This window comes from Equus asinus, chromosome 10, assembly GCF_041296235.1.
Source record: "Equus asinus isolate D_3611 breed Donkey chromosome 10, EquAss-T2T_v2, whole genome shotgun sequence".
Classification (NCBI taxonomy): domain Eukaryota; kingdom Metazoa; phylum Chordata; class Mammalia; order Perissodactyla; family Equidae; genus Equus; species Equus asinus.
Window position 1 is genome coordinate 34,953,884 of NC_091799.1, and position 27,372 is coordinate 34,981,255.

At 42.7% G+C, this 27,372-nt stretch overlaps 2 protein-coding genes across 6 annotated transcripts in view; both read left to right on the forward strand.

Moving 5' to 3' along the window:
- Nucleotides 1-23,058, forward strand: part of TMEM245 (transmembrane protein 245) — a 91,580-nt gene extending 68,522 nt beyond the window's left edge. For 3 of the 5 annotated variants that reach the window (XM_070519071.1, XM_014834455.3, XM_070519070.1), the window contains 4 exons: nt 3,777-3,877; nt 5,517-5,691; nt 8,208-8,402; nt 18,017-23,058. In XM_070519071.1, coding sequence (XP_070375172.1) covers nt 3,777-3,877; nt 5,517-5,691; nt 8,208-8,402; nt 18,017-18,062 — 517 coding nt within the window. In that variant the 3' untranslated portion in view covers nt 18,063-23,058. The remainder of the gene's footprint in view (nt 1-3,776; nt 3,878-5,516; nt 5,692-8,207; nt 8,403-18,016) is intronic. The other 2 variants (XR_011506296.1, XR_011506297.1) reach the window with 1 other exon arrangement.
- A 1,712-nt stretch (nt 23,059-24,770) lies between these two features.
- The window catches only part of CTNNAL1 (catenin alpha like 1), a 58,833-nt gene continuing 56,231 nt past the window's right edge, over nt 24,771-27,372 (forward strand). The window contains exon 1 of the mRNA XM_014834463.3: nt 24,771-25,077. Coding sequence (XP_014689949.2) covers nt 24,937-25,077 — 141 coding nt within the window. The 5' untranslated portion in view covers nt 24,771-24,936. The remainder of the gene's footprint in view (nt 25,078-27,372) is intronic.

Sequence of the window (27,372 nt, forward strand, 5' to 3'; positions counted from 1 at the left end):
TTAAAGTATATAATTCAGTAGTTTTTAGTATATCTGCAATTTGTGCAACCGTCACCACTATCTAATATCAGAACTACTCCCTCTTAGAAGGACTTTTGTGATTACATTGAGCCCACCCAGTAATCCAGGATACTCTCCCCATCTCAAGATTCTTAATCACATCTGCAAAGTTCCTTTTGTCCTGTAAGGTAACATATTCACAGGTTCTGGGCATTAGGATATAGACATTATTGTGGGGGCATTATTCAGCCTACCACGTGGGTACTTAGCAAATGTTAGTTTCTCTTGACCTGACCATCTCAATTCAGATACACTAAGCTCTTGAGGTGCTATAAACTTCTAGAGTCTTCATCATCATCAGAATCCTCTGAGCGCTGATCGACTGTACTGATCTCAGGAAATCTGATGACAACAGTAGCTCCAGTGACAGCTGTTGTTTATTGAGCACCTAGTGTGCGCCGGGTCGGTTACCAGCAGCTTCAGGTGCATTGTCATTTAGCTTTTCGTGAGCTGACTTGCTCTTTCTATCGGTATCCACCCACATAATACCATGAGTATGGAGTTTAGCCTCATACCTTGGGGGATGGGGTATGATGTAGCAGGCAGCGACTTCTGGCTGGGTGTTCATGGGCTATAGACATTTTCTCTAAATTGGGAGATCGAAACAATTGTTAGTGATTCTTAAAAAGTTGAACAGATACCATATGACCCAGTGTCTCCACTCCTAGGCATTTACTGAAGAGCACTGAAAGCACATGTCCACACAAAGCCTTGTGCTGAAATGTTCATAGCAGCAGTATTCACAACAGCCCCAAAGTGGAAACAGCCCAATGCCCATCAACTGGCAAATGGATAAACAAATCATGCTATATCTGTATAATGGAATACTACTCAGCAATTAAAAAGGAACAAACTACCAGTATACTCAACAATGGGAAGGAATCTCAAAAGCGTTGTACTAGGTGAAAGAAACCAAACACAAAAAGCTACATAATGACAGTGTGGATGTACTTGATGCCACTGAACTATACACTGAAAAATGGGTAAATGGTAAATGTCACGTTGTGTATATTTTACCACAATTTTGTTAAAAAGCTACGTAATGTATGATGTCCTGTTAACATGAATTCTAGAAAAGGCAAAACTGTAATGATAGTGACAAAGCATATTTAGTGGCTTGTCAGAGACCAGGGTTCAGGGGCATAGACTATAAGAGGGCATGAGGGAACTTTTTGGGGTGATGGAATTGTTCTGTATCTCGACTGTAGCGGTGGTTATGCAACTGTATACATTTGTCAGGACTTACTGAATTGTACACGAAAAGATGGTGAATTTTGTTCTTTGTAAATTATAATTCAATAAAGTGGTAAAAAGAGAGGAGGAAAAATGGCTAGGATTTTGAGGGAGTTAAGAAATTCTATCTCCCAGTGAATCGTTAGAGGGTCGTTCTCTGGTGTTTTGTAAAGCTTGTGTACCAGATCGTAAGTCATAAGGTAGAGGAGAATATCTTGTCTTTTCCTCCCTCCTTGGGTTACATGAATGTATTTAGTAACTGCAAACAATATGTAATGCACTTACGGTCCACAAAATTACTTAAAAGTTGCCTAAGTGAGAATATCACAAACAAGCAATATTCCTAGAGGAAGGAGAAAGAAGACCGTGTGTGTTTCCTGTAAGTGGTCCCTTTTGGATTGAGCTTTGCTTGCTTGCCACCCAAAGGGGTGACTCAGTTGAGATATTCTGTTGCACCTTTGATGTCAGCTTATTTTTGGCTTGAAGATTTTTAAATGACATAAAGTTGATGAAAGTACCACCTCTGTATCTTTTTTGATTGACACCCCGCCCCCAGTTCTAGTCAAATTCTGTGCTTTTTTTCTTAGACTTTATTCTCATTAATCTCTCTGTGGGCATTTGATATTATTCTCTCCTCTCAAAAGCTTCCTTCTTCCTTGATCTCTGGGAATGGTATACTCAAGTGATTTTCTTTCTCCTACGAAATGATTTCAGTATCTCTCTGGCTGGTCTATCTTTGTCCTTCGGTCCCCTGTGAGAACACGGCCCATTGCTCCATTTTCTCTGTGCTTGCCTCTTGGGACGTCTTATCCTTTCCCGTGGTTAATCCATTCTGATGCATCTCAAATCTGTTATCTCTGGTTCTCTACTAAGCCTTGTCTCTTATTTCCAGCTACCTCATCATCCTTTTTTCTTACAATCGCCCAAACTAAATGTATTCCCTTTTCTTCCATGTCCTCTCACATTCTGGGCTTTTCTGTCTTTGAGACACTGCTGTTCTTTTCCCCTCAGGTTTAAAACCTGAAGCTCCGCCATTTTCATTTTCCTCTGTCTCCTCTATCCAGTTACTGTTTAGATTTTTTTTTTTTTTTGAGGAAGATTAGCCCTGAGCTAACATCTGCTGCCAATCCTCCTCTTTCTGCTGAGGAAGACTGGCCCTGAGCTAACATCTGTGCCCATCTTCCTCTACTTTATATGTGGGACGCCTACCAGTGTGGCTTGGCAAGCAGTGCCACGTCCACACCCAGGATCCGAACCAGTGAACCCCAGGCCGCTGGATTTTTTATATTTCCTGTGGGCTATCTCCTTTCCTTTCAGTCTTTTTGATACCACTTTCATCTGTGTCCTTATTGTCAGAGATCACATGGTACCTTTAAGACATTCTTGAGTGAAAGCTGTTGGTCAGGATGACAGAGAAGGCACAGTTTAGGGAGCCGCTCTGTCACCAAATCCATGTCTCCGAACCCTATTAAGTGACTGAATCACCAGACTCCAGAGCTTGGCTTTGCGACAGTACACCTCTTGCGATGCTTTGGAAAAGCTTGGTGTTTGCTCTTGTTTGTACAGTGTCACCTTTGCTGCCGTGGTCTCTGCTTTTTCCATTGCAGATGGCTTTTCCTTCTCTCGTGAGTATGAGTATGCCTCCCCCGTGCCCCGCAGATTCCTGGGTGTTTGTAACTTTGGGGTAACTTAAGGTTTGCTGCCTTTGGGCTCTCTCTGAGAAGTTCCTTATTTCTCCTCCATACACAATACTACCCTAATAATCTTCCAACTGAAAGCAAAAGTGAAGCGCCTGAGATTGCAGATTTTCATGTACTTCATTCCTGTTAGTCACTGATTGTGTGTGTCTGTTTTTACCCCTCTTGTATTTTCCTCTCTGATTTTACTTTGGAGTTAATAAGATTTTTCTTTCCATAAATTCTCTCCCAATGACCTACATTCTTTGATAGCATTTGTAGAAGTTACCTTGTAGGTTTGGTTGCATAGTTGAAGAAATGTGGCAAAATTTTGTTAACAAGAGAAGAAAGATGGATGAAGTTGAAGTTATATTATCCCTCACTTACTCTTTCCAGAGGGTAGGGCTGGCTGCAGCCTGGATTTCTTACAGTTTAACTACATCCTCAGAAACATGATCTTCAATCTCAATTTTCTTTCCGTTTATTTTGATGGTGAAAAATCTGCTTTGGAAGTGAAAAGTGGATGAGTTATTTCAGTGAGTAGGGTATTTTAAGGTATTTTATTTCAGTTATCTTTTTATCAGAGAGAAATTTAAAGAACAGTTTAGTAAACCCATTTCAGGGTTTTAAAATACGGTCTTTATGTGTCTTTGAAACGAAATGAAAACACCATTCTCAGGCCATTGGAGATTTGGAAGCTATTATGAGATTTGGACTGCAGTAGCCAGAAACCTAGACATATTGATGTTTCTGAATCACAAGATGATCCTGTGTGTGTTTACTTTCCCTTTGTCTTGGGCCTTCTAGAGGGGTGTTTGATGCTTCCCTCAAAATGGCTGGTTTCTACGGACTGTACACCTGGCTGACTCACACTATATTTGGCATCAATATTGTCTTCATACCCTCAGGTAACAACTGTATCATGACTTCCTCTGTCTTCTATTTAAAGTTAAGCCATTTTACGTACATTGGGAAATGTCATCTTTCTCAAATTTTAAAATAGTGAATTTTGAAATCTAATCTAGTCCAGATTAGGAGCAGAGATATGATTTGTAAGGTTTATTTATTGCTGTGTCCCAGTAGCTAGAACAGTACCCAGCACATAGAAAGCGCTGTATCAGTATTGTTAAATGGACGAATGACCTAGCACTTAGCACAGCACCTGGCACGTACTTGGTGTTCAACAAGTGTTTGACTCGAACTGATGGCAGGGAACGGTGAGTCGTCAGATAGCTTTGTGCCGTGATGGGTACGGCCCCGGGGTAAGATGAATACCTCTGAAGACCCTAAGCTGTCTGCATACCTCCTAAGATCTATTCTGATGATACCCCCATTCCATAAGCATCAAGGAGGGTTTAATGACCATCTTTTACTTTTCCTCTGTGTTATCTCTGCTCCTCTCCTTCCGCTTTTTCTTCTTTTATTTCTGTGGCCGCTTGTCTTCCTAAATATATCTGCCTTCCACATTTACCGTTTTCCCCCCTTTTGTCTGTGTACCCTTCTTTACATTCCCACGTTCGTTCAAGTTCTCTCCTACTTCACTGTTCACTGAGCGACCCCCTGACATGCAAGCAGCCTGAGAGCACATGGAGGTGGTGGTTTCATAACCGCCCTGGGAGGCAGGCAGGGTAGGTCGTGTCCTTGTTGTGTAGAGGAGAAACCACAGTTTTCCAAGGTCACATAACTGCTTAATGGTAGAGCCAGAACCAGAGTCCATGTCTGCTTGTCTCTTAGTCTGGAGGGGAGCCAGACTCTCTCCAGAGTGCTCGAACCTGCACACTGCTCTAGAAGAGGGCAAGCGTGAAGTAAGGTCTTTCAGCTAGCAGGGTTTTTCTTTTTCTTTTTTAATTACGTTTTATTTTTATTAGAAAGAAGCAAGGTAAAGAATATACATTTGTATATGAGATTTAGAAACTAATTTCTGATTTGGCTTTGGACTCCATACAAATTTTGACCAATGCTCTATAGTTATAGGACTGTATAGTAACTAACCGTTGATTCAGAATGACAACTGCAGGCCACTAAAGTTTTGTTGCTTAAAAACAGATTCATGGGGGCCGGCCCAGTGGTGTGGTGGTTAGGTTCATGAGCTCCACTTCGGCGCCCCGGGGTTCATGGGCGCGGACCTACACGCTGGTCATCAAGGCATGCTATGGCAGCGTCACATGTACAAAATAGAGGAAGATTGGCACAGATGTTAGCTCAGCGACAATCTTCTTCAAGCAAAAGGTGGAAGAGTGGCAACAGATGTTACCTCAGGGCCAATCTTCCTCACCAAAAAAAAAAGCCAAAAGAGAAAACAGATTTGTGAGGTAGACACACACTTTAGAAAGGTTTCTAGTATTAAGTTTTAAGATACTGGACCTTCTTTAACTAGCAGATTCAGTTAAACAGGGCATATCATTCCCCTAAAATTTAAGTTTGTATCTGTTTAACTTGTTTTGGTGGACATTTTTAAATAGGAGGAGCTAGTGCTTGGGTTCTGCTGTTTTGTCATTGTTTTGATGATGATGTTAAGTTGCTTTTCCTCTTTTAATCCTTTCTCAGCTTTAGCAGCAATCCTCGGGGCAGTGCCATTTCTGGGAACGTACTGGGCAGCGATACCTGCAGTTCTGGACCTGTGGCTTACACAAGGCTTAGGATGCAAAGCCATCTTACTGTTGGTTTTTCATCTCTTGCCAACCTACTTTGTAGATACTGCCATCTACTCTGATATCTCAGGGTAAGTATTCCACGGAACTTCTGAAGTTGCTGGTGAATCATATCCAGGGATTTCTGTGGCCTTTTTTAAAGAGATTTTTTTTTTTTCTTCAAAGAGGGGAGAAACAACAGCTGGTGGGATTTTTAAGTGAAGTAGTCTTTTGTGATCCCACCAATTTAATCAAAGTTTAATTTAATATGATTAATATCGTTTACAAGGTGTATACTCATTTGTTATTATATAAATATTATTTACAATAATTGAGACCCTGGGTTAAAACAAAATTATGAATAATCTTCTGATTTAGTGACATTTAACCTAGGAAAGAAACATTGCATAAAATATTTCAAGTACAGTAACGAGTTAGAGTTTATTTTCAGAACTTCTTTGCTTTTGGAGAAAAACATCATTGGGTTGTATGTCTAAGGATTTCCATGTGAAACCAGATCTTATCAAGTTAATGTCTGACAAGCAGAGCTCTCTTACTTGAGGTCGTCAAGTATGGTTCTATGATGAATGCAGGTTAAATTTAAGGCAGAAGCCAGACTTTGGCCATATAATATAATAAATAAATATCTGTTTTTGTAGGTTTTACTATCTCTTTTAGAAATTGCATTAGGTAAATCAAGCCAATTCTCACTTAGTCATGTATCCAGAGTAACATTGCTTATTTGAATCTAGGATGTGACCAAATGTTGAATTTTGATTAGCTACTCAAATTCAGAATATTAGGACAGTCCTACTGAAGCTATCATAATAATTAATATATTAAATTTTCTTTAAGTAAAACTCACTTTCACAATAAGGGTAGACGGGGTCTGTTTTTATAGAAAGAGTAGCCTTCAGTTAATTTGAAATTTTGTGGAGACAAAGCGTATACCACCTTGTTTTCTCTCTAGTAAGTTAAAGTAGAAAATTAATGTTGTGGAACTACTCTGAAGCCCTGAAATTCCAGAGCAAAAAAGAAACAACTCATTAAGCAAGCCCTAGGGGAACTATTATGCCTAAAACATGAGGGAGAAAATTAAAGATAAAAGGAGAACGGCAGAGTGTGGTTTACGTGTTTATCGGCTGAGATTTTAACAGTAACAGCAGTTACATGATTTATGGTTAAGTGTTTTCATTTCTTTAAACTTTGCTATAAATTTTATATTAAGGTTTCTAGCTAGAATTTAAGACTTATGTGTGGTTTTATCTTAATAAAGTAATACCTTATTTAACCAGCATCATTAGGAAAAGAAAGGTTTTGCATAAATTGTTTTATTTGTTTAAAATGAAGCTTTTATTTAAAAGCTCCTACACTTTTTCTTTTAAGCTTTAAGCATTTTTTGATAAAAATTTTCCTTAAAATGTTTTGTTTAGGGAAAAAGCTTGCTTACATGGCATACGTGGAATACTGCCCTAAATCCTTTTTTGGAATGAGGAAGTCATATAAATTATGAATATAATGTATTGGTGTCCTGAAAACTGGCTCACCTTAAATATTACTTACTGAACTGTAAGATAATACAAGACATCCTTCCAGGCTCTTTAGTTAGTTGCCCCTCACTACATTGTTCTGACCATCCGTGTTTAAAAATTAGAAACAAACAGGGGCTGGCCCCGTGGCCGAGTGGTTACGTTCGCGCGCTCCGCTGCAGGCGGCCCAGTGTTTCGTTGGTTCGAATCCTGGGCGCGGACATGGCACTGCTCATCAGACCACGCTGAGGCAGCGTCCCACATGCCACAACTAGAAGAACCCACAACGAAGAATACACAACTATGTACCGGGGGGCTTTGGGGAGAAAAAGGAAAAAGTAAAATCTTTAAAAAAAAAAAAAAAATTAGAAACAAACAGAAATACCTCATTTCCAAGTCCCTCTATGTCAGTGGTCATTTGTGATCATTGTCACTGTGCTGTGCTGCTGTCGTCTGTCTTACTTCATTCCATTTATGTAAGTGATATTGTGATAAGCTGGAGGACAGTTATGACTCTCCCGTGAATTAAAAAGCTTGGGTTTTGTGACAGATATTTTCCTCATGAGGCCTTTTTTTTTAAATCACTACCTGTGTTAAAAACTATATTGCCAGAAATCTAAGCTGTGAATAACAGGGATGCTGTTGTATTGTTGTCATCTTATGAAAAGCATAATTAACTGAATTACATAGTAAATTGTGCTCATTTAATTATCCCTGATGGGGGTAAACTTCACAGGTGGACTTAGGTAACCAGTCCTAAGCCAGCATTAACCCACCTCAGACAGCCACCTAACGGGTACAAGGTACCTGTCAACAATCTGACTTTACTCCTTCGGATGCTGGACCTATAAAAAGGCAGATGTCACACATGTTATGTAGGCTGGAAAATTCTTGCATCTTGATATTATTACAATCAATGTTCAGTTATCCACATTGAGATGATCTAAAGAAAACTGATAATGCATCAAAAGCCTGGTATATTAGAGCATGAACATGGTGGCAGAGAATGTGTTTCAGATTTACTCTGAGATTTATGTTTCTTCAAAGTCATGAGCTAAGCAATGTGCTCTTCATTCCAGAGGTGGCCATCCTTACTTGACGGGCTTGGCAGTGGCTGGCGGGGCATACTACCTAGGCCTGGAGGGAGCGATCATCGGGCCCATCCTTCTCTGCATCCTTGTGGTGGCTTCCAATATCTACAGTGCCATGCTAGTGAGTCCCACGAACTCAGTGCCCACGCCACACCAGACCCCGTGGCCTGCTCAGACCCAGCGGTGAGTTAAAGCAGAAGGATCGTAAACCGTGTGTGAATTTGAATCTCTGTTATTTCTTTTTTTGCTTTCTCCTCAAAGCCCCCCGGTATGTAGTTGTATATTTTAGTTGTGGATCCTTCTAATTGTGACATGTGGGATGCCGCCTCAGCATGGCCTGATGAATGGTGCCATGTCCATGCCCAGGATCCAAACCGGTGAAACCCTGGGCCACCAAAGCAGAGCGCGCAGACTTAACCACTCGGCCATGGGGCTGGCCCCCTGAATCTCTGTATTTTTGACCTGAGCAGTGTTGTCAAGATACAAGTATTTCAGTGCCTGCGCTCTGCTAAAGATTGTAGGAGACACTAAATAAATAGAAGTGATTGGTTTGCAGACTTTGGGGCTTCATATACTAGGAACATTTAAAAGCTAAATTGGGTCAGAATTGTTAATGTCCTGAAAGACTAAAAATAAATGAAAAATGGAAAAGACTGTGTTGGGATGTGGAATACTGGATTAAAGGAGAGTAAACAAATAGGACAGCCGAATGCAATGCATGAATTCATGACAGGATCCTGGGTTAGGAGTGGGAAGAGTTTATAAAGAACGTTTCTGGAACAATTAGAGAAATTTGAATATGGACCAGATATTGAATAATATTATGTGAATGTTAAATTTGTTAGGTGTGATAATGGTACTTTGGTTATGTAGCAGACTATCCTTTAGGGCTGAGATGTCATGATGTCTGCAGCATATTTTCAAATAGTTCACCCAAAGCTGAGAGAGGGAGAAAGTGACTGTAGCAGAATGTCAGCAGTTGGTGACTCTAGATGAAGGACATATGGTTGGTAGTTGTACTAGTCTTGTGATTTTCTGTGGGTTTATACTTGTTCCAAATAAAAACTTGGGAAAAAATTATTTGAGTGTACCAGTATTGAGCTACAACTTATTATTTTGCAAGTACAGACATTGAAATCATAATTGTTGTCATCTATCACACACATTTCGTAAAATAAATTATAATGTAATATAAATTGTAATTTAAAAGATGTTCCTGATTGTGTCATAATTTTAAAAAAACTTTATTCACGTATATCTTACATGTGGTGAAATGCACATCTTAAATATACAACATGATGATTTTCTTCATATACTTATACCCATGTAAGCATCACCCATATCAAGATATAGAATATTTCTGTTTCTCTAGAAGGCTTCCCCATAGCCCCTCTCAGTCAGAGCCCTTCTCTACCAATAATCTGACCACCATCACCTTAGGTTTGTTTGGCCAGGTTTTGAACTTGTCATGTAAAAGGAATCATATAGTATGTACTCTTGAATCTGGCCTCTTTTGCTCAATGTCCTGTCTGTGAGAGTCACCCCTGCTGTTGCATATAGCAGTGGTTCATTCTTTTTTCATTGCTGTCTAGTATTCCAGTGTGTGAATTTATTTGGTCATTGTAGAGATGGACATTTGGTGATTTCCAGTTTCTCACTGTTAGGAATCATGCTGCTTGAACTTTGTTGTGCGTGTCTTTTGGTGGACATGGTTGCTTACTTCAGTTGAATATATACCCAGATGTGGAGTGGCTGGTGATACATCTGGTTTAACTTTCTTGGATACTTGCAAAACAGGTTTTCTGTGTGGTTGTGCCAGAAATTACATTTTAACAAAAGAAACGTAAGAAGGACTTTTAACAGCAAAAAAGCAAGAAGTCTCAGAATAAAGGATTTTAACTTTCCAGAGACTATACTGCATTGGCCTTATTATTCCCAGTTGGAAAACAGTTTTGCCTGCCATTGGGTATTCTAGTGTAATTGAGGAGTCATTAACAAGTTGATTCTGAAAATGTGTTTAATGAAACTATTTTTTATTTAAAATTTTTTTTAAATGTGGTTCTTACTTTAAGTGTGATGTTTTGTGAAGAAAGACATGGTCCTTCAACTCAGAACACGTAGAATAAAGTTTCTGAGTCAGAGCTGGTTGGTTAGAGGGCCATTTTAGCTAATGCGAGGTGCTCACTTGGTGGCAGGGAAAAATCAAGTCCTTAGAATAAAAGGAGACGAGGTACTGAGAGGGTTTTCACCAAGCCTTCACCATTTTGGGGGTGGTGACACTATGATATCCTTTTCTGCCTTTGCCTCTTAAAGGCAGCTACGTGGGTACCTGAGAAGCCAGTGGACAGTTACTTGAAAGCCATAGAGTGTGCTTGCTAACTGCATATACTACTCCTTGGGCATGCCAAACAAGCAAAAAGAAAAGTGGCTGATCAATATTTTGCAGTTATTTTAGAAGAAACTTTTTTCTTCTTCTTCTCCCCAAAGCCCCTGAGTACATAGTTGTATATTCTAGTTGTGGGTCCTTTGAGTTCTGCTATGTGGGACGCTGCCTCAGCATGGCCTGATGAGCAGTGCTAGGTCTGTGCCCAGGATCCAAATCGGTGAAACCCTGGGCAGCTGAAGTGGAGCGCATGAATTTAACCGCTGGGCCGTGGGGCCAGCCCCTAGAAGAAACTTCTAATGATTCCATGTTAGTGAACCAAGAGTTAATTTTTAAGGGGAAACAAAAGAAACTAATATGAATTCTTCTAGATGCAAATGACCTGTTCCCCCTCCTGAAGGTAGAAGGTTGTTAATCAGGTAGTTTGGGCGTTGAAAAAATAATGTGAGGAGGTATAGCCGTCATCTTTTTCTCCTTCAGTTGTTTATGCATGCAATTTAAAGAATCAGAAATGTCTACAAAGCTCGTTGTGAAGAGTAGCCGTCCTTTGCCTTCTCCCTGCCCCCTCTTCCCTCTAAGAGGAACCGCTTTTCGACTCTACCTGATAATGACCTCCATATCTTATTTATTTATTTATTTATTTTTTGAGGAAGATCAGCCCTGAGCTAACATCTGCTGCCAATCCTCCTCTTTTTGCTGAGGAAGACTGGCCTTGAGCTGACATCCGTGCCCGTCTTCCTCTACTTTGTATGTGGGACGCCTACCACAGCATGGCTTGCCAAGCGGTGCCATGTCTGCACCTGGGATCCGGACCGGCGAACCCTGGGCCACCAGAACGGAATGTGTGAACTTAACCACTGTGCCACTGGGCCAGCCCCCTGACCTCCATATCTTGAAATGTTTACTTCTTGATTTTTTTCATGTATACGTGTTATCTATTTACTTCCCACTGGGAAGGTGAGAAATTATCTCTCTTACTATGCATCCTCCCAATATTACTAAGCTGTGATATTGGTTAGATCAACATTCAGTGTTTGCATTATTATGACTCTCAATTGTATTTGTATTTGAGCCTTCTTGTATATTATGTCTATATTTCCTTGCCTATACAACTTTTTGCTTTCCTTTGAGTTATAAAGATACTGTTTTTTATTTGCTTTGTTTTCTGCCTGTTTATAATTAGTCCAACTCCAAGCTTTGGGCCCGCCCGTGTTTACATCTCCTCTGCTCAGTACATTCAGTTGCATCTGGTATGTTGCAAGTTTTGGCTTGCTGAAGAAGCTGCTCCTGGAGACTTCTGATCTGCTGCAGCAGAGTGCTGCCCTCTTGCCTGCTGTGCAGCTGGACCCTGGGGATTCCCTCAGCACCTCTGTGTTGGAATCTTTATTTTCCATAGGATTTCTCATATCATTTTCGTTCTTGATTTTCCCCCCTCTTTTTGGTGGAGCACATCCTCCTGTAGATTTTTGGGAAAGAATGTATCTCAACTTTTTGTTTTGTCTTTGCTGTTTTTCTATTTGGCTCCATTTTCTGGGTGATTTATTCAACTTCTAACCCCTCCATAGAGGTTTCCATTTCTGCTCTCATATTTTTTCAGTCTGGTTTATTGAGGCATTATTTACATAAATAAAATTAATCTTTTTAGTATACAGGTATTTATTAGTTTTCTAAGCTATGTAACAAATCATTGCTAACTTAGTGGTTTAAAACAAAATACATTTATTATATTAAAATTTCCGTGGCCTGGGAGTCCAGGCACAGTTTAGCTGGGGCTTCTGCTTAGGGTCTGACAAGGCTGCAGGCAAGGTGTCAGCAGGTGCTGGGGTTTTGTCTGTGGATTGGGATTCACTTCCAGGTTCTGTTGCTGGCAGAATTTGTTTGCTTGCAGTGTAGAGCCAAGGCTGGCAATTCCTGGAGCTGCCGCTCTCCATAGGCAGTTCATAACATGACTGCTTCTTCAAGGCTATCAGGAGAGTGTTTTTCTGACTTCTGTTTCTGACTGCTAAAATCCTTTTTTAAAGGGCTTGCCTGATTCATCTTGGCCCACACACCATCCTCTCCTTTTTGGTTAAATTTGACTGATTAGGGACCTTAATTACATCTGCAAAATCCCTTCACCTTTACCATGTTAATACAACAGAATCATGACATCAGATGCTTTTGGCTCTTGGCTCATATTAAGAGTGAGACACTCAGGAGCTGTGGGTGGGTTATTGTGTGTGTTACTATTATATAATCTGGCAGGGCCATTGTCTTGTGTAACCTTTGATGTCAGTGCTTCTTTATCCTTTTTTTGGGCTGGTAAATTCCTCAGAGAAAGATCTAACCTCCTGCCTAGAGTTTGACGGCTTGGCTGCCATCATTCTGGGAGCCAAGGGGGGAAACGGACCGGACAGCATTCAAGATATAAACATTCGCGTACTCTCCCAGTGTCAGTATGTACCCCTGCCCCCTCTCTGCCTGTCGTCCCCCAGTGCAGAGACTCTTTGTTTTACCTTCTCCAGAGGGAGAACAACTCTACTTTTCTGCTAGTGATAGGGGCAGTCGCTCGGCCAGGTGGAGGTGGGTGAGGATGTTGGAGCGCTGGAGTCTTATTGCTGTTTAATCCGACTTTAAAGCATTCCTCCAGTGTTTAGCCCCACCTTAACCCCAGTCCAGAGTTACTTGATATTACCAGTTCCTGAGCCTCATGGGGGATTTTGCTGAATAAATCAGATTGCTTCTTGACTCTTCCCACTGTTGGCTTAGGATCGGGTTTTGGCATATGCTGGGTCATAGGACTTGTCCATCTGCTTTCCACCTTCTAAATGTTTGTTGCTCTTACCTCTTAGATTCTCTTTTTCGCCTTTTTTCAAGTAAGTTTATACCTTAAAAAAATACTTTTACTGTCATTCTAACGGGGTTTTGAGAGGAACTGAAGGAAATGTGTGTTCAATGCATCACTTTTTAGTGGGAAGTCTAAATGACCTCTTAAATATAACAAACACAACCCCTGCTGACATTTATTGGTACTTAGTGTGTGCCAAGTTCTGTGATAAAACTTTGCATGTGTTATTTAATCTGTCCAGTGTTTTCATACGAGGTTAGGAACGATTGTTTTCCATGTTTTATAGATGAGGAAACAAGGCTCAGAGAGGTTAACTTCCCCATAGTCACATGGCTAAAAAGCAGCTGAGCTGGTGTGCTTCAACCACTGATCTTTCTTTGCCTTCTCTAACCATCCTCTGCCCTTCCACAGTAAAAAACATTCTCTCTGTTTCCTGCCTCAGTGAATGTTATTCTCCCTTACATATGCCAGTGTGTACTCATCCTTATTACTTCCTGTCTCCTCATTCACCATCTTTACCACGTCCTGTCAGTTTTACCCCATATCTGTCCTTGCCTGTTTCTCTCCCTGGTACCGCCCCCCTGGTCTAAGCTGGGCCCAGCCGCTGCATTTCTCACCTGGACTGCTGTGGTCATCTTAGTCTTCTAACTAGTCTCCCAGCCTCCGCTCTTACTGTTCTCCAGTCCATTCTCCAGGCTGCAGCTGATGTGTTCTTTTCAAAATGCAAGCCTGGCTGATAGTGATGCTCTCTTCCCGAAAATGGCCACCTGTTGCTGTTAGGAGGAGGATCAAAATCCTTAATGTGGCTTGCAAGGCCCTACGCGATCTGACCTGTGCCTTCCTCCCTAATCCTCAGACATTTCCCCCTTGCTCTCTGAGCCGCAGCCATACTGGTTTTCTGTCAGGGCCTCGGATACTCCAGGCTCCATTCAAACTCTGGCCTGTACACATGCTGCTTTCTCCATCTGGAGACTCTCCCATTCCCCCATCTTGCCTTGCTTAATGAACTGCTAATCATTCTTCAGATCTCAACTCAAATGTCAGGTCATGAGAGAAGCTTTCCCTTGCCTCCCACTGAGGTTACGTCCCTCCTGCTAGTTAATGCTTTTCTAGACACCATCTTGTGCCTTTCCTTTGCAGTACAGTTTTCATGTATACACTTGAATATTCATCTTTTGTCTTCCCTCTTGACTGTGGTTGCTGTTACTCCAGGGGCCATGTCAATTTTAGTTAATTGGTGTATCCACAGCACCTGTCGACAATGTTTTGCACTTGAAAGGCACTCAATTCCTAGTTGAAGGAAAGAATGGGCTGTGAAGGAATAGTCAATACAGAGGCTGAGGTGTGGAAGGGCTTGGCTTATTTTAGGAACTCTGTTATGTTGTTACAGTGTGATAACAGAGGGTGTGTGGTCGCATTTCATTAGGCAAATGTACCTTCTTGTTGCAGATGCAGGCACTGGGGTCTAAAAAGACACATTCGCAAGACTATTTTTGTGTACTACTCTCCATCCTGAAGGACAGAGGACTTCTTTTCTCTGATTTTCACTGTTACTAGTCGTGAATGCAGTATCTGATGGGGGTGAATGTCTTGGACACAGCACAGCACTGGGTTCCCAACTATTTTGACCTCAACTCAATAAACAGAACATAGCACTTCCTCTGTTCTGTTAACACCGTGGGGAAGGGCAAAAACACTCCTGCAATCACGCATGTTAGAGTACCATCTTAATTTTTTAGGTTGTGGAGTTTGTTTTCTAGGAGATAATTAGAGGTTTGTTTAAGATCAATGTTACTTCTATAGCGTTTTACACACCCGCCCTCCCCGTCTCCACCCTGAACATCTAGAGAATGCGTAATGTTGAGATGGAAAACTCTTAGTAACTGTTGTCTCAGCTTGCGTTACTTTGTTGTCTTCCTTAGTCCTTCTGGAGGCTTTCTTGGCCTGGAGGCAGAATTGAATAGTAGGTATGAATTTCAAGGTTGCAGCTAAGCTTGCTTGTCAACAAAAGGCAGTCACTAGGCCAACCACAGACTTAATCTTATTTCATGCATCTTTGCCTCGAGGCAGAAATTTTCCTTCATAATTTAGAAGCATTGAAGCGCGCTAGCGATTCAGACTTAGAGGTATCTTAGAAATTTGAAAAGATGTCAAAGGGTGAATTTAAAAACCTGTTGGGTGTTAGAAAATGCTTTGTAACATGGGCCAGTTTTTGGTTTTTGTTTGTAAAGAGTTTCCAGGGCTTCCCAGAATTGAGTGCTGCCTGAAATTCATAGCATCTGAGATAGCTTGTAGCCAGTTTTGCATGTATACAAACATAAAAGCACAAATTTAGGTGAGTGTGAAAAATAGATTTATAAATAAATAGGTAGATAGATAAATATCTAGATCAGTGGTTTGAGGGGAGAGTGTGTTTTTGCTCTGCTCCTGGGGACAGTTGGCTGTGTCTAGAGACATTTTGATTGTCACAACTCTAAAGGGTGGAGGCAGGGATGCTGCTGAACATCTTATAATGCACAAAAACATCAATAGTGTTGCTACTGAGAAACCCTGATTTGACAGGTATATAGACAGATGGATATTAATACATATAAAACGTGTGTGTGTATATAAATCTTCGTTTTGGGGAATTTTTTTCAGAGTATAACAAATATTTAAGGAAACAAAATTTATTCCAATTCTTTGACCTATCAGCTTATATTCAACATGGTGGGTCCGGCCACGTCACACACAAACCCTTTCATGGCCACAAGAGCTGTAGCCAAGAGCCTTACCCATTCATTCCTGAAAGCTGTTCCTTTTGAAGTAGAGCTCTGCTAGTTCCAGGCAGGCTTCAGAGGTACAGGAGGTGCCTTGAAGGTCCCTCAGGGCACCATCCAGTGAAAGAAGCTTGAGATAACTGACCATCCTTGAATGTAATCTCTTTTCTGTAACATGTTACCTGTGCCCCTCTTAACATTGAAGTACTTCCAGCATTGTGCTAGAAGGTAAGTCTTTAGTTTACCTCTGCCCTGCCTATCTAACTCTCCTAAATATTTGTATGACCTGAAAATGGAGAACAAAACGAGTAAGACAAAAGGAGAAAGAGAAGTAGCATGAGTGTGGAATTACCTCTGAAAGTCAGATTTTTTGCTGTATAAATTTTTAGATGATTTGTACCTAATGACAATTTTTTGTTAATCTTTTGTTTATGCAACTGTGAGCTGTTCCTGAAGTTTTGAAACACTTCCTTATATTTTAGGTCTATTTCTAATAAAAAAGTTGAGTAATCTGTTTACATTAACCAACACTTGGTTGTAGACATAAAAATAAAATGGGCTTTATTTGAGTGATAAATAATCCAAGAATGACGTGGCTACAAATTAATGTAACTTGAAGACTTTCAAATTGTTTTGAAAAAGGCAGGTGTTTCAAGCTCAGATATTTTTGTGTTCCTCATTGGTGCTATTGTTGTAAAGGAGCGGTAACCTCTATCTGAAAGATTGGTGATCAACTTGTGCTTCATATCTGATTCTTTTAAGATAGATTTGACTGTATATAAACAAAAACTGCAAAAGCCCCACCGTCAACAGAACGCAGGACAACAGTGACTTAAATCTGTCCTGGTGAAGGCAGTCCAGAGGCGGGCACTCCAGGGCTGGTATGACTGTTCCGCAAACCTCCATGCCCAGCCTCCCTGCATCGTGCTATTCTGCCAGCCTGGCATGAGGCCTTTTAGTCTAAGATGGGTGCTTGAGCTCGTGTTTGTTGATAGACTCTGACCTGGCCATTTGGCTACCAACCCAGACGCAGACCTGACCGGGTGACGTCATCCTAGCTCAGGCATATAAATTATGTAGCAAAGGCAAGCTAGCTACTATAGTGCTGAGGTAGGCCCCTCAGATATGCAGCAGACCACCTCCATCAAGCACAGATAGCACCTGCCAGTTCGCAACATTCACTTGGCTTGCCCGATGTGGTCAGAGACAGTACAAGCACAAGGGCATTTGATGAAAAGACCTACTGCATTTCTGCTGCCCTGAACCGTATCCCTCAGAGCTTGGCCTCTGCAGGATCTGGTTTCCTGTTTTGCAATAAAACTCATCCACTTAGCATTTAATCTTTGGTCTCTTTGTGTTTTTCTCTTTAACGTCGTTGTTTCCACTTTCCAGCCAGTGAGGAGGGTGAGGGGTCGAAGAAGATCACCCTTGTCTTTTAAGGACACTGCCCAGAAATCACACATAACATCCACTTACGTCTCATTGGCCAGAACTTAGTCACATGGTTTTAGTTTCAAGGGAGTCTGGGGAAGTAGTCTTTTGGACAGGAGACAGTGGATTCAGCAGAAAACTGGAGTTCTTGTTTATAAAGAATGAGAAACAGCTAGCAGGCTTTGAAACAATACTCAGTGAAAATACCAGGAAAAAATAATGACTATATAACCTCATCAAGGCTCTCAGGTTATAAAAATAAGGCATTGTTCTATGACAATTAATTACTGGTTGGTGCTCTTTTTCTTTTCTTTCTTTTTCTAGTATCTTTGTGGTTTTATTTTTTCCCCCTCCTTTCCAAAGGCAAAACTAATTATTCTATCTTTTCTTCTTATAGGACTTTCCGTGACATTTCTGAAGATCTGAAATCTTCGGTAGACTGACATGGCTTCCACTGCAGTGGTTTCTCTAGGAAGTTCAACCTTGACCATGAATTCAGCTCAGCTGTGGCCTTCTGTCCTTTCAGCTGTGCCTGGCAAGCAGAGCCCAGGAAGAGCAGCAGCAGCAGCCTCCTGGCCTTCCATACAGAATGCCTGGACACGAGAGAGCTTGCTGTGGGCTGCTTTGCATTTTAAAGCACCGCTTTAGAGCTCAGAAATGTGGTTTGTTCACTGAACTGTTGCTAAGATGGCTTGAAAAGTTTCAGTTTATACACTGGTACCATGGCTTGAAATTTTCCCACTTTGGTTATCTATATTATTATATTGTGTATTTATAAAGTTATTTTAAGAGCCTAAACTACCTGCTGTTAAAATTGTATAGATGTCATCTTCTCCTGCTTTAAGAAATCTATTTTTAAAGTTTTCTATGACGGTCGCTTTTCGATGAAGAGGGCTTTCACTTTTGAGTATATAGTTGCTTGAGCAGGAAAAATGAGTCTTGTCCCCTTCTCACACAGTGTATGGTCCTCCCTGTAAGAAAGAGCAGATCTTAAGTGTAAGGGCGGGGTAGCTTATGTGAAGTTGTTAGTTGTATGTAGCAACCATAGGACACACAGAAAGACTGACTCTCTTCCTCCCCTTTCTTCTCCCTCCATCCCCCATTACACTATTGCCAAATTTCTAAAACTTGACCCACCACATTGAAGTTAACTACTTATTAAGCTGCTATTAATGGTAACAGTATGATAGAATTCATGTTGTGATGTTTTTCTTTCCAAATGTTTTAACTGAAAAAAACCTCAGGTGCAGCAATACTCTGATCTGTTAAATGTGTCCCTGTTTCATTATTTGGAATTCTTCCGATTAGTACTTATTAGCAGTAGAATTTTATATTCATGTGGTATTTTTCCATCACTTAGCACAGTGCCTTGCACATAACACTCTAGACAAATGGTTGTTGAGTTCAGTTGTGACTTTTTAAATATCTCAGATGTCACAGTAACCAGCATAGTGCTTCACATTTTACAAAGTCTTTTTGCACATATCATTTCACAGCCACTTCCCATCAGCTTTCATATAGCTTTGTATTATTTTCCAACAGTTTCACAAAGATGGGGAAGCTAGGGTTCAGAAAAGTGACCAACTCAAAGACAGAAAGTTTAGTGAGATTTGACTTCAAATCTTTCTGACTCCATAGTGTGCAAACTGCTATACTATAGTGCTCCTTCCAGTATTTTATGCAGTTTTTCCAGTGCTATGAGACAGAATAGGACACCTCGAACCCAGCTCTTAGTTCTGTGCCCTCTCCACTGTACAAAATGATCATCAGGCTCTTTCTCTGCCCCCAAGGGAATATGGAGGAGAAAGCGTTCTTAAGTATCAAAGATTTCCCTTTTGGAAAACATTTAAAAGTAGAATCATCTTTTCTAAAGCATCTTCTCACCAAGAAGCATAGTTAATGATAATTACCTTAAATTTATTCTGATATTACACATAAGAAAAACTCCATCCAGAAAAGAGGCTGCCATGACGTCTTCATTCGTACAGTAGACTACATGCAGAGCTCTTATTTTTACTATGAGTCCTTCAAAAATTATAGCCTGATATTCCACCAAGTGTTACATTTGGCCACTAAGGAACTCATTCTCTTCTTTAGTCCGTTGTTCTATCATTCATTCAGTAAAACATTTGTTGAGACTTTGCCAAACTCCAGGTTCCATGCCAGGCACTGTCCAGGGTGCTGTAGGGGACAACTCAGAAGAAGGTCTTCTCTCACCTTAAATCTTAGCCAGATCATGTGTATTGCTAAAATTAAAAATTTTGCATTAAAAGACTTAAGAAAGAAAGCAGGTTTGTTTTTGGTAATGGTATACTGGTAAGTTTATAGATGTAATTAGCACATATTTATAAGAGGCAAACATTATACACAATGAGTTAGTGTGCATATACAAATTTTGTTCCTCCAAAGTGCTTTTAGCTGTATAAAGTGATGTTGCAAAACACTAGACTTGAGCTAATGTATGGCTGTTGCTGGTCATAATTACTAGTATGAATACCAGGTTCTTAGAGGGGAAGTCTGAGCTCTAAGAGAGTAGTTTAGAGCTGCCAAAAGTAGCAGTGGGGCAATATCACAGGAGCAGAGGTGCCCCAGAGTGCCAGACAGTCCTCACCAGGACCCTTGAACCTCCCCAGTCCTTCAGCAGCAGCATAAGGACTTGAAAGTCATCTAGCTGGGGGTGGTCTTCCTGGAACCCTCAAAGATGGAGAGAAACATGCCCGTCAGATATAGTGAGGAGGTTTTACAGGATTGTCACAGGGCATAGAGATCAAATGGTATGAAAAGGTAGGAAGCTCAAGCTCATGTCTCACAGATGACTTACCCTCAGATTCTCAGGATTTGACCAGGAGTTTCTCTAGGAACAGACAGTGCATTGGTGAAGTAGAAGGAGCCTCAGTAAAAACCACATGCGGAATCCTCTCAGTGTCTGGCATGGTATGGCTTTGTTAGAGATTAGTTTGGAGTGCACATTCACTATTTCAGCTGTAAACTAATGGGGGAATGGGAGAAGGAGATGCAAGCTCTCCACACAGTGTGCTTCGCTCTTTTCTGAGAGAACAAGGTTTGGGATTTTCAGCATCGACTCCATGTGACCCAAGTCCTGCTTCAGTTCCAAAGTTCCTGTCACACTCTGTTCCTGGAAGTGCTCTCTGTCAGACTGCCTTAGGTACCAGTCTTACTTATTTTTAAATTTGCAAGGATTCTAACACCCTCTTCCATTAGAGGTGGTTAGCTGGCAGAGTCCTTCCGTTAGAGGTGGTTAGCTGGCAGAGTTTTCCCTTGACTTCTGAGACTGGTGTCGATTGATTGTTGACGATGGGAGGATATCCAAGAAGTGTTATGGAGATGCTGTATTTAAACAAACTCAGTAGCTTTGGGAATAGCAGCTATATATTCCAGTTAAAGGGCAGCTAAAGGGCTTGCAGATAAGGTGCTCTTGCTAACCTTGGTCTTCACACAAACCCATCGTGACCCATCAGGACTTTCCAGGACCTCCAGTTCCCACTTTGGTTGTGTTTAGCACTTCAGGATGCGTCACTGCTGGACAAGAAATACTCAGAAATTTAGGCTGTGAGGGGTTAGATTAGAGCCAAGTAATTTTAGGTGAGCTATCCAGAGCTTTCAACCTCAAGGTTTATAGGAAGAACCCCTTCACAACTTGCCATGCTCTGGTCCTGACTGGCAGTCTCCTCTAAGGGTCTGCCAAGACCCTTCCAAGAGGATGACAGTAGGCATTTCACAGTGGAAACAGCCTCTGGGAACGTCCTTCTAAATGCGGATTCCAGATACCAGCTAAGAACAAGTACTTTTTGTTTTTATTAATTTCTCATCTTTACACATTTTGTCATCAAAATATATCCATTTCATTAACTTATTGAGGACTTGAGAAAATACACATGCTATCTGAAACCACTGAGCAGTTATTTTTTGATAGTTTAAAAATAAGAGAATTGTAAATCAAGATATTCCATCTACTGGAGTCATAGAAATTCTCTGTTAGAATGGGCCTTATTTTAATTAGGTGATCCTGGCATTTTTTAGAGAAGGAAACAAATCCACAGGTTAAAGTGGCTTTTCTAAGACACACACAGCCAGTTAGTAACAGAAGTCAGAATAAAAGACACTTCTTTTTCCCCCACAGTCCCTTGTTGTACTTCTCTTCCCTTTCCCTCATAGTTGAGTAGCTTTTGGAAAAATGTGTTCCTTATAGCAGTAGTTCCGAGGGATGTTATTAGACGTTATAAGAGAACAAAAGTGTGTGTGGAGGGAGGGAACTCCACGGTCAACTAAAACTGAGGAATGCTGAGTTTGTTTCCTTCCTCTGGGATTTCTAAGAGGTTTTAGTGTGCTATTATATATGGTGAATTTATAAGAGGGGACAAAGACTGTTTACTAGAGTAATTTGACCTTAAACCACACTCCCATCCTCCTCTTCTCAGAGCATCACGTAGGACTGCTGGTCCTTTGGGAAACATGGCTCTCGAGTAAGTTTACAGCTCTCCTAGAAGACATCCCTAATGGAAATTCTGAGTGGTGAATCTGCTACCATGGTACCATGTAAACTGTAATGAATCTCAAAGCTTAGAGAGGTACTAGAAAGAAAACATATTTGCTGTTCAGAGCTATACATAAAGTATAGAGATTCTTTTCCACCTATGGTGTGTAAAATCAGTATTTGTGTTTAGTTTTGCAGGTTTTTCAAGGATCACTTAATGTGAAAATACGGTGGTGATATACTGATACTCCATTTTAATAATGCTTTTGTATGGCACTTTATAGTTTTCAGACTGCTTTCACAACAACCCTGTGAGATAGGCAGGTGTTAAGTATTATCAAATGAGGCACTGGAGGCTCAGAAAGGTTTCTTTTGTGACTTCCCTTTAATTTATACCACAAAATGATGGAGCCAGAATTCACGTGTAGAACTTCTGACTCCAGGTCCAGAGTTCTTTGCTCCACACCTGGTTTCCTCTTCTTCCTCTAGCTTTCTATTTTATAATGAAAGATGTGGAAGCAAATCTTAAAGTAAAATCATTTGGCTTACTATCAAATACTATATATTTTTTTTTTTATTGCAGTGACCCAGAAAATGTAACTCTTATTAACACTATCCCAAAGAAAACCCTTCTTTTGTGTTTTGTTGTGCTACTTGTTTAGGTGACTGGAGTGTATTTTGAATATCATTTGATTTTGAAATCAAGATTGGATATATAGTTGTAATTGCTTATGTGACTTTCGGAAAATGTATCATCTCTGCATTCTCAGGCAAAGTAGAGATGGTTTGAAAATAAAGATTATTCAAATACAACAACACGTGTTCCTTATTCTCACACAAATGCTGTTTCTTAGCTTTAACTTGCTTTGACAACCTACTGATGTAACTTCTTTGTAAATGTAAAATATTTATATTTTGAAATAAAATTACTGGTGTTGAAAGAGTCAGGTTGTAAACTTTGTCTCATTTCTGTTGAGAAATTTGATCTTTAGCGAAGCCGAAACTTTCATGAATATATCTATCTGACTCTTAGGCCTTGTATCTTCCCTTTTCCACTGGCACCAATACCTACACAGAATTTTTATGAAATGTGGGTAACTTACATAAGGGAAGGTGCGTCTGGGGAGTGGATGCCGGGTACTTTAAGACGTGAAAAGGTCCACAGCTGAGGCGGGAGCCCTCAGTGCAAAGGGAAAGGTGGCCTTGTAGCAGATAAGGAAGTGGTGAGGTGGGTGGCCTGGGAAATTAGGAATCAAAGGAAAAGAAAGTTGGATACAAGAACTGCACATTTTGAAGGAAGAAAATCCTAAGTTAGGGCTATCTTCAATAGCACAGATATCTGTGGAGCACTGGCTGCCAGAGCCAAACCCCCATGTGGAAGTACTTAAACCACATTTCAACAGTGCTTGGGAAAGAACTTCCTGACACCTCGAAGTGGTGGTATTCAGCTCATGAATCCGACATTATGGATGGAGAAACGACCCTGGTAGAGGTGTAAGGGTGGACTAGCCAGCCTCAGATTCTTTTCTACTCTGATAGTTTCTTCTCAGCAAGTATGCTGTTCAGAAAATATTTCTTCATGTTGCTCAGTCTGTTTCTTAAGCCTGGGACCCTTTCACAGGGTGTGTGTTTCTGACAACCTCCCTTTAGCTTTGCTCCTGGAACCCTTAGGGTAAGGGGTGTTCAGTTTCCCTCCCATGTCAATCACGCCTAGGCTCCGTGATTTTAGCATTACCCTTGGTTTAGTCAGAAATATATACTAATGATCTTTTCAGTCCATGAACAGCTGTTAAGGAACTGCTCTGTGCTAGGCACCAGGGGAAGACAATTTTGGAAAGTAGTTTTAAAAAGTAATAGTGTTGAACAGTAGGTGAAGCTTTTCCATATGCTCTATTTAATTTCCTTTGGAAGAGTAATTCTGAGCAGTAGCCTGAAAGATACCCAAATAACTGTTTTCTTGCCGAGTACCCGGACACTCCTTAAACGACTGCATTACCAAATATTTCATCTTAGGTCCAGCTGAAATTGTGAGAAAGATACCGTCAGAAAAGGAGCAGGGTGGAGGGGAAATGGGACCTTCCGGAGAAGCTCCAGAAAGCATGCCCCTGCAGACTGGACTCGGGTCCTGCTCTACCAGTTAGTTTCAACGCCAGTGCAGCTTCCAGAAATCGTCGAGGGAATTCATAGGTAGGATGAATTACCTATCGAGGGGACGGGAAACTTTGCTGGGGACTATTGTCCCTGCCCTGGTAAGAGGCCACGTGGCCGTGCGAGGCCCTCAGGTATCTTAGTTACTCTGGTGCGAGCAGGCCGTGCGTGGAACCCGCTGAAGAGTGGTCTGAAGAGAGAGAGACTGGGCGGAGAAGCGGGAGAGAGGTGGGGGAGTGGGCGGGGCCGCCCTGGGGGGCGGGGCTCGGCTGTGGCCTCCAGGCCGGAGGCGGGGTCGTGCCAGGGGCGGGAACAGGTTGGGGCGGGGAAAAGGGGGGGAGTGGGCGGGGCCACGCCGGGGCGGGGGTGGTGGTTGCGGTGCGGCCCAGTTAGGGGCGGAGAGTGGGCGGGGCCGTTCCGGGGGCGGGGTCCGGCAAGGACCTAGCAGGCTGGGGGAGGGGCCGTGCCTTGGGTGGGCCCGGTTAGGGGCGGGGAAGAGGCGGTGAGTGGGCGGGGCCATTCCGGGGGCGGGGCCGGACTGCGGGCTAGCAGGCCGGGACTGGGGGCCGGGCCCCGGGCGGTGCTAGTGCATTGCCGCCGCCGCGCGCGGGCTAGCTGGCAGGCGGCAGGCCCGCAGTGGCGCGGCGTCCCGGCTGCGCGACGCGCGGAGGGCCATGGCCGCCTCTCCTGGCCCCGCCGGCGTTGGCGGCGCCGGAGCAGTGCAGGGCTCCGGCCCGTCGGGCTTCGCCTTCGACTCGGGACTCGAGATCAAAACTCGCTCGGTGGAGCAGACTCTGCTCCCGCTGGTTTCTCAGGTAAAGTGGCGCCCGGTGCGGCCCCTCGTCTCCCTCCGGCCGCGGCCCGCGATGGCGGCGGCCGTGCGCACAGCCAGGGCCGGGCCGGGCCCGGCGAGAGGCAGCCGATGCCCGACATTCCGCACCCAGATTCCGGTGTCGGTGTCGGATGGCCTGTCTGGGGCTTGGCTTGAGCACGGGGCTCGGCTGAGGCGGCGGGAGTCTGCACCATCCGAAATCCGGTGGCGAGTCGGCTGCGGGGCGGGGGCCCCGTGCGGACCCGAGTTTCCGGCCGGCAGGTGCGCCGCCCGACCTGCCCCACGGGCCCCGCCTTGGGGCTGCGGCGGCCCCTGGCCCAGCGAGGCCCCCTCAGCGGGCAGGCGGCGAGCCCAGTTCCCGGGAGGCAGAGGGGACCCCAGCGGGGGCTCCGCTGGCATTAGGGACCCTCCTCGGTGCCGCTCTTACCCGGCTGCTGGCACGCGCTTGCATCCCCAGTGCAAACCCGGACTTCGGGCATTCCCAGCCTCCGGTCCAGCGTGCTCTCCCGGGGCCTTTGTCCTCTGCCCTGCGTGTCGGCTCGCCAGTCTCCCGTTTCCCCCGGGCCACGCTGCCCCTGCCCCTTCACCTGCCTGCTCGCTCCAGTTGCCTTTTGTCCGGCCTCGGAAGAGTGAAGTGAAGGACTGTCTGATAGTTAATCTGGATCCTCGTCGTTTTGCTAAATCCCATTTGGGATGTACGCTTTACTGTACTTGTTGGTCATAACGGACGTCTGCAATCAGCTAATCGACGCGCTTAGTTTGAGAAGTTTTTCTGTGAGCCGAGTTCTCCGCAGCCTGAGGGCTAGAATTCCTCACCTAGATCTGTGGTAATGTGCCAAACACTGTGGGGAGTGAAGAATTCTGTGCCTTCGGGAGCGCGCTGGCGAGGTGTGACTCACAACTGGATTGTAACGTCTTCATGATTCACGCTTGTGTTGCCAAGATTTTAGAGGTGGAAGGAATCTTAGAGGTTAACTGGCTGTAAATGAAAAAATTCTTCCTTACAGCATCCTTGACACCTGGTCACCATCCCCTGCTTGAACATGTTCAGTGATGGGGAGCCTGGAGCTGTTCTATAGAATTTTTAATGTTATCTCTTCATCCCAGCCCCGCAGATATTTGAAAACAGCAGTCACACGTGTCCCTAGCTCCCTTTTCTTCACCTGTGCTCTTGTTGGCCTGGCTAACACAGCAGTGAAGGAATACACCTCACAGCCCCTCCCCTTCCCTTCCGTGTCTGATAGAGGCACTGACCAGGAGGAGGGAGCGCTCAACCAGTTAGTCACGTCTCCGCCTCTCCTGCCCCCCAAAAGAATACCAGCACCACCCATACAACCACAACCAAAAATGAGAAGTACTGGGGTAGTTTTAAGACAATGGTGGATTTCAAGCTGGCAGAGTTTTATCCATTTATTTAACATGCGTACATCATGCTTACTATGCACTAGGCCGTATTCGAAGCGCTTTATAAGTATTAACTCCTTTAATTCTCATAGCGGTCCTGTGAGGCAGATCTGTTTATTCTCATTATGTGGATGAGGAAACAGGAATAGTGAGGTTGAGTAACTCGTCATGGGACTTTCAACTGTAAATGTCAAGCTGGGGTTTGAACCCACGCTGCCTGGCTCCCGAGTTTATGCTCTTACCTCCACCATATGCTGTGTTCTCTCTAGCGTAGAAGCAGTGATGAGGTCAGCTAATAGCAGGTACAGAGCAGAGAGTCCACAGTGGAAAAACAAGCTGGAAGGTTGTTGTAATCTGGAGAAATGGTAATTTTTCACAGTATCACCACTAAAAATGTATCAGTCCTACAGCTCTGCATTGTGTAATTCTGGGCTAAAAGAGGGTGGAGAGAGTGGGAAAGTGGAGGAGGAGACGTGTGAATAGCTGCTGAGGGTTAACAAGAGGTCAGTGCCAAAGGGGGAAGATGCTAGGGTTTTTTTTCTTCTTTTTTCTTAAAGACTCATTCAGGGCCATAGCTGAGGTTCTGAATCCCACACGTTATGTATCCACAGTTGTACCATGACTGATATTCCTAATGATTGACTGCACTCAACAATAAAAAGTTAAATTGTGCTTAAGATCAAGAAATGTATAAACCATGGCCAGAATACTAAGAAAGCAAGAAAGCGTGGAATACAATTTAGAATGGTTTTAAAGTTTCAGTGAGTATCCGTGGATTTAAAACTGCAGCTGTATAGAAAACTCAAGTCCAAGAGTCTTATTTTTTAAGGATGCTGCATTGTTTCCAACTCGTCTTTCACCATCTTATCCACAA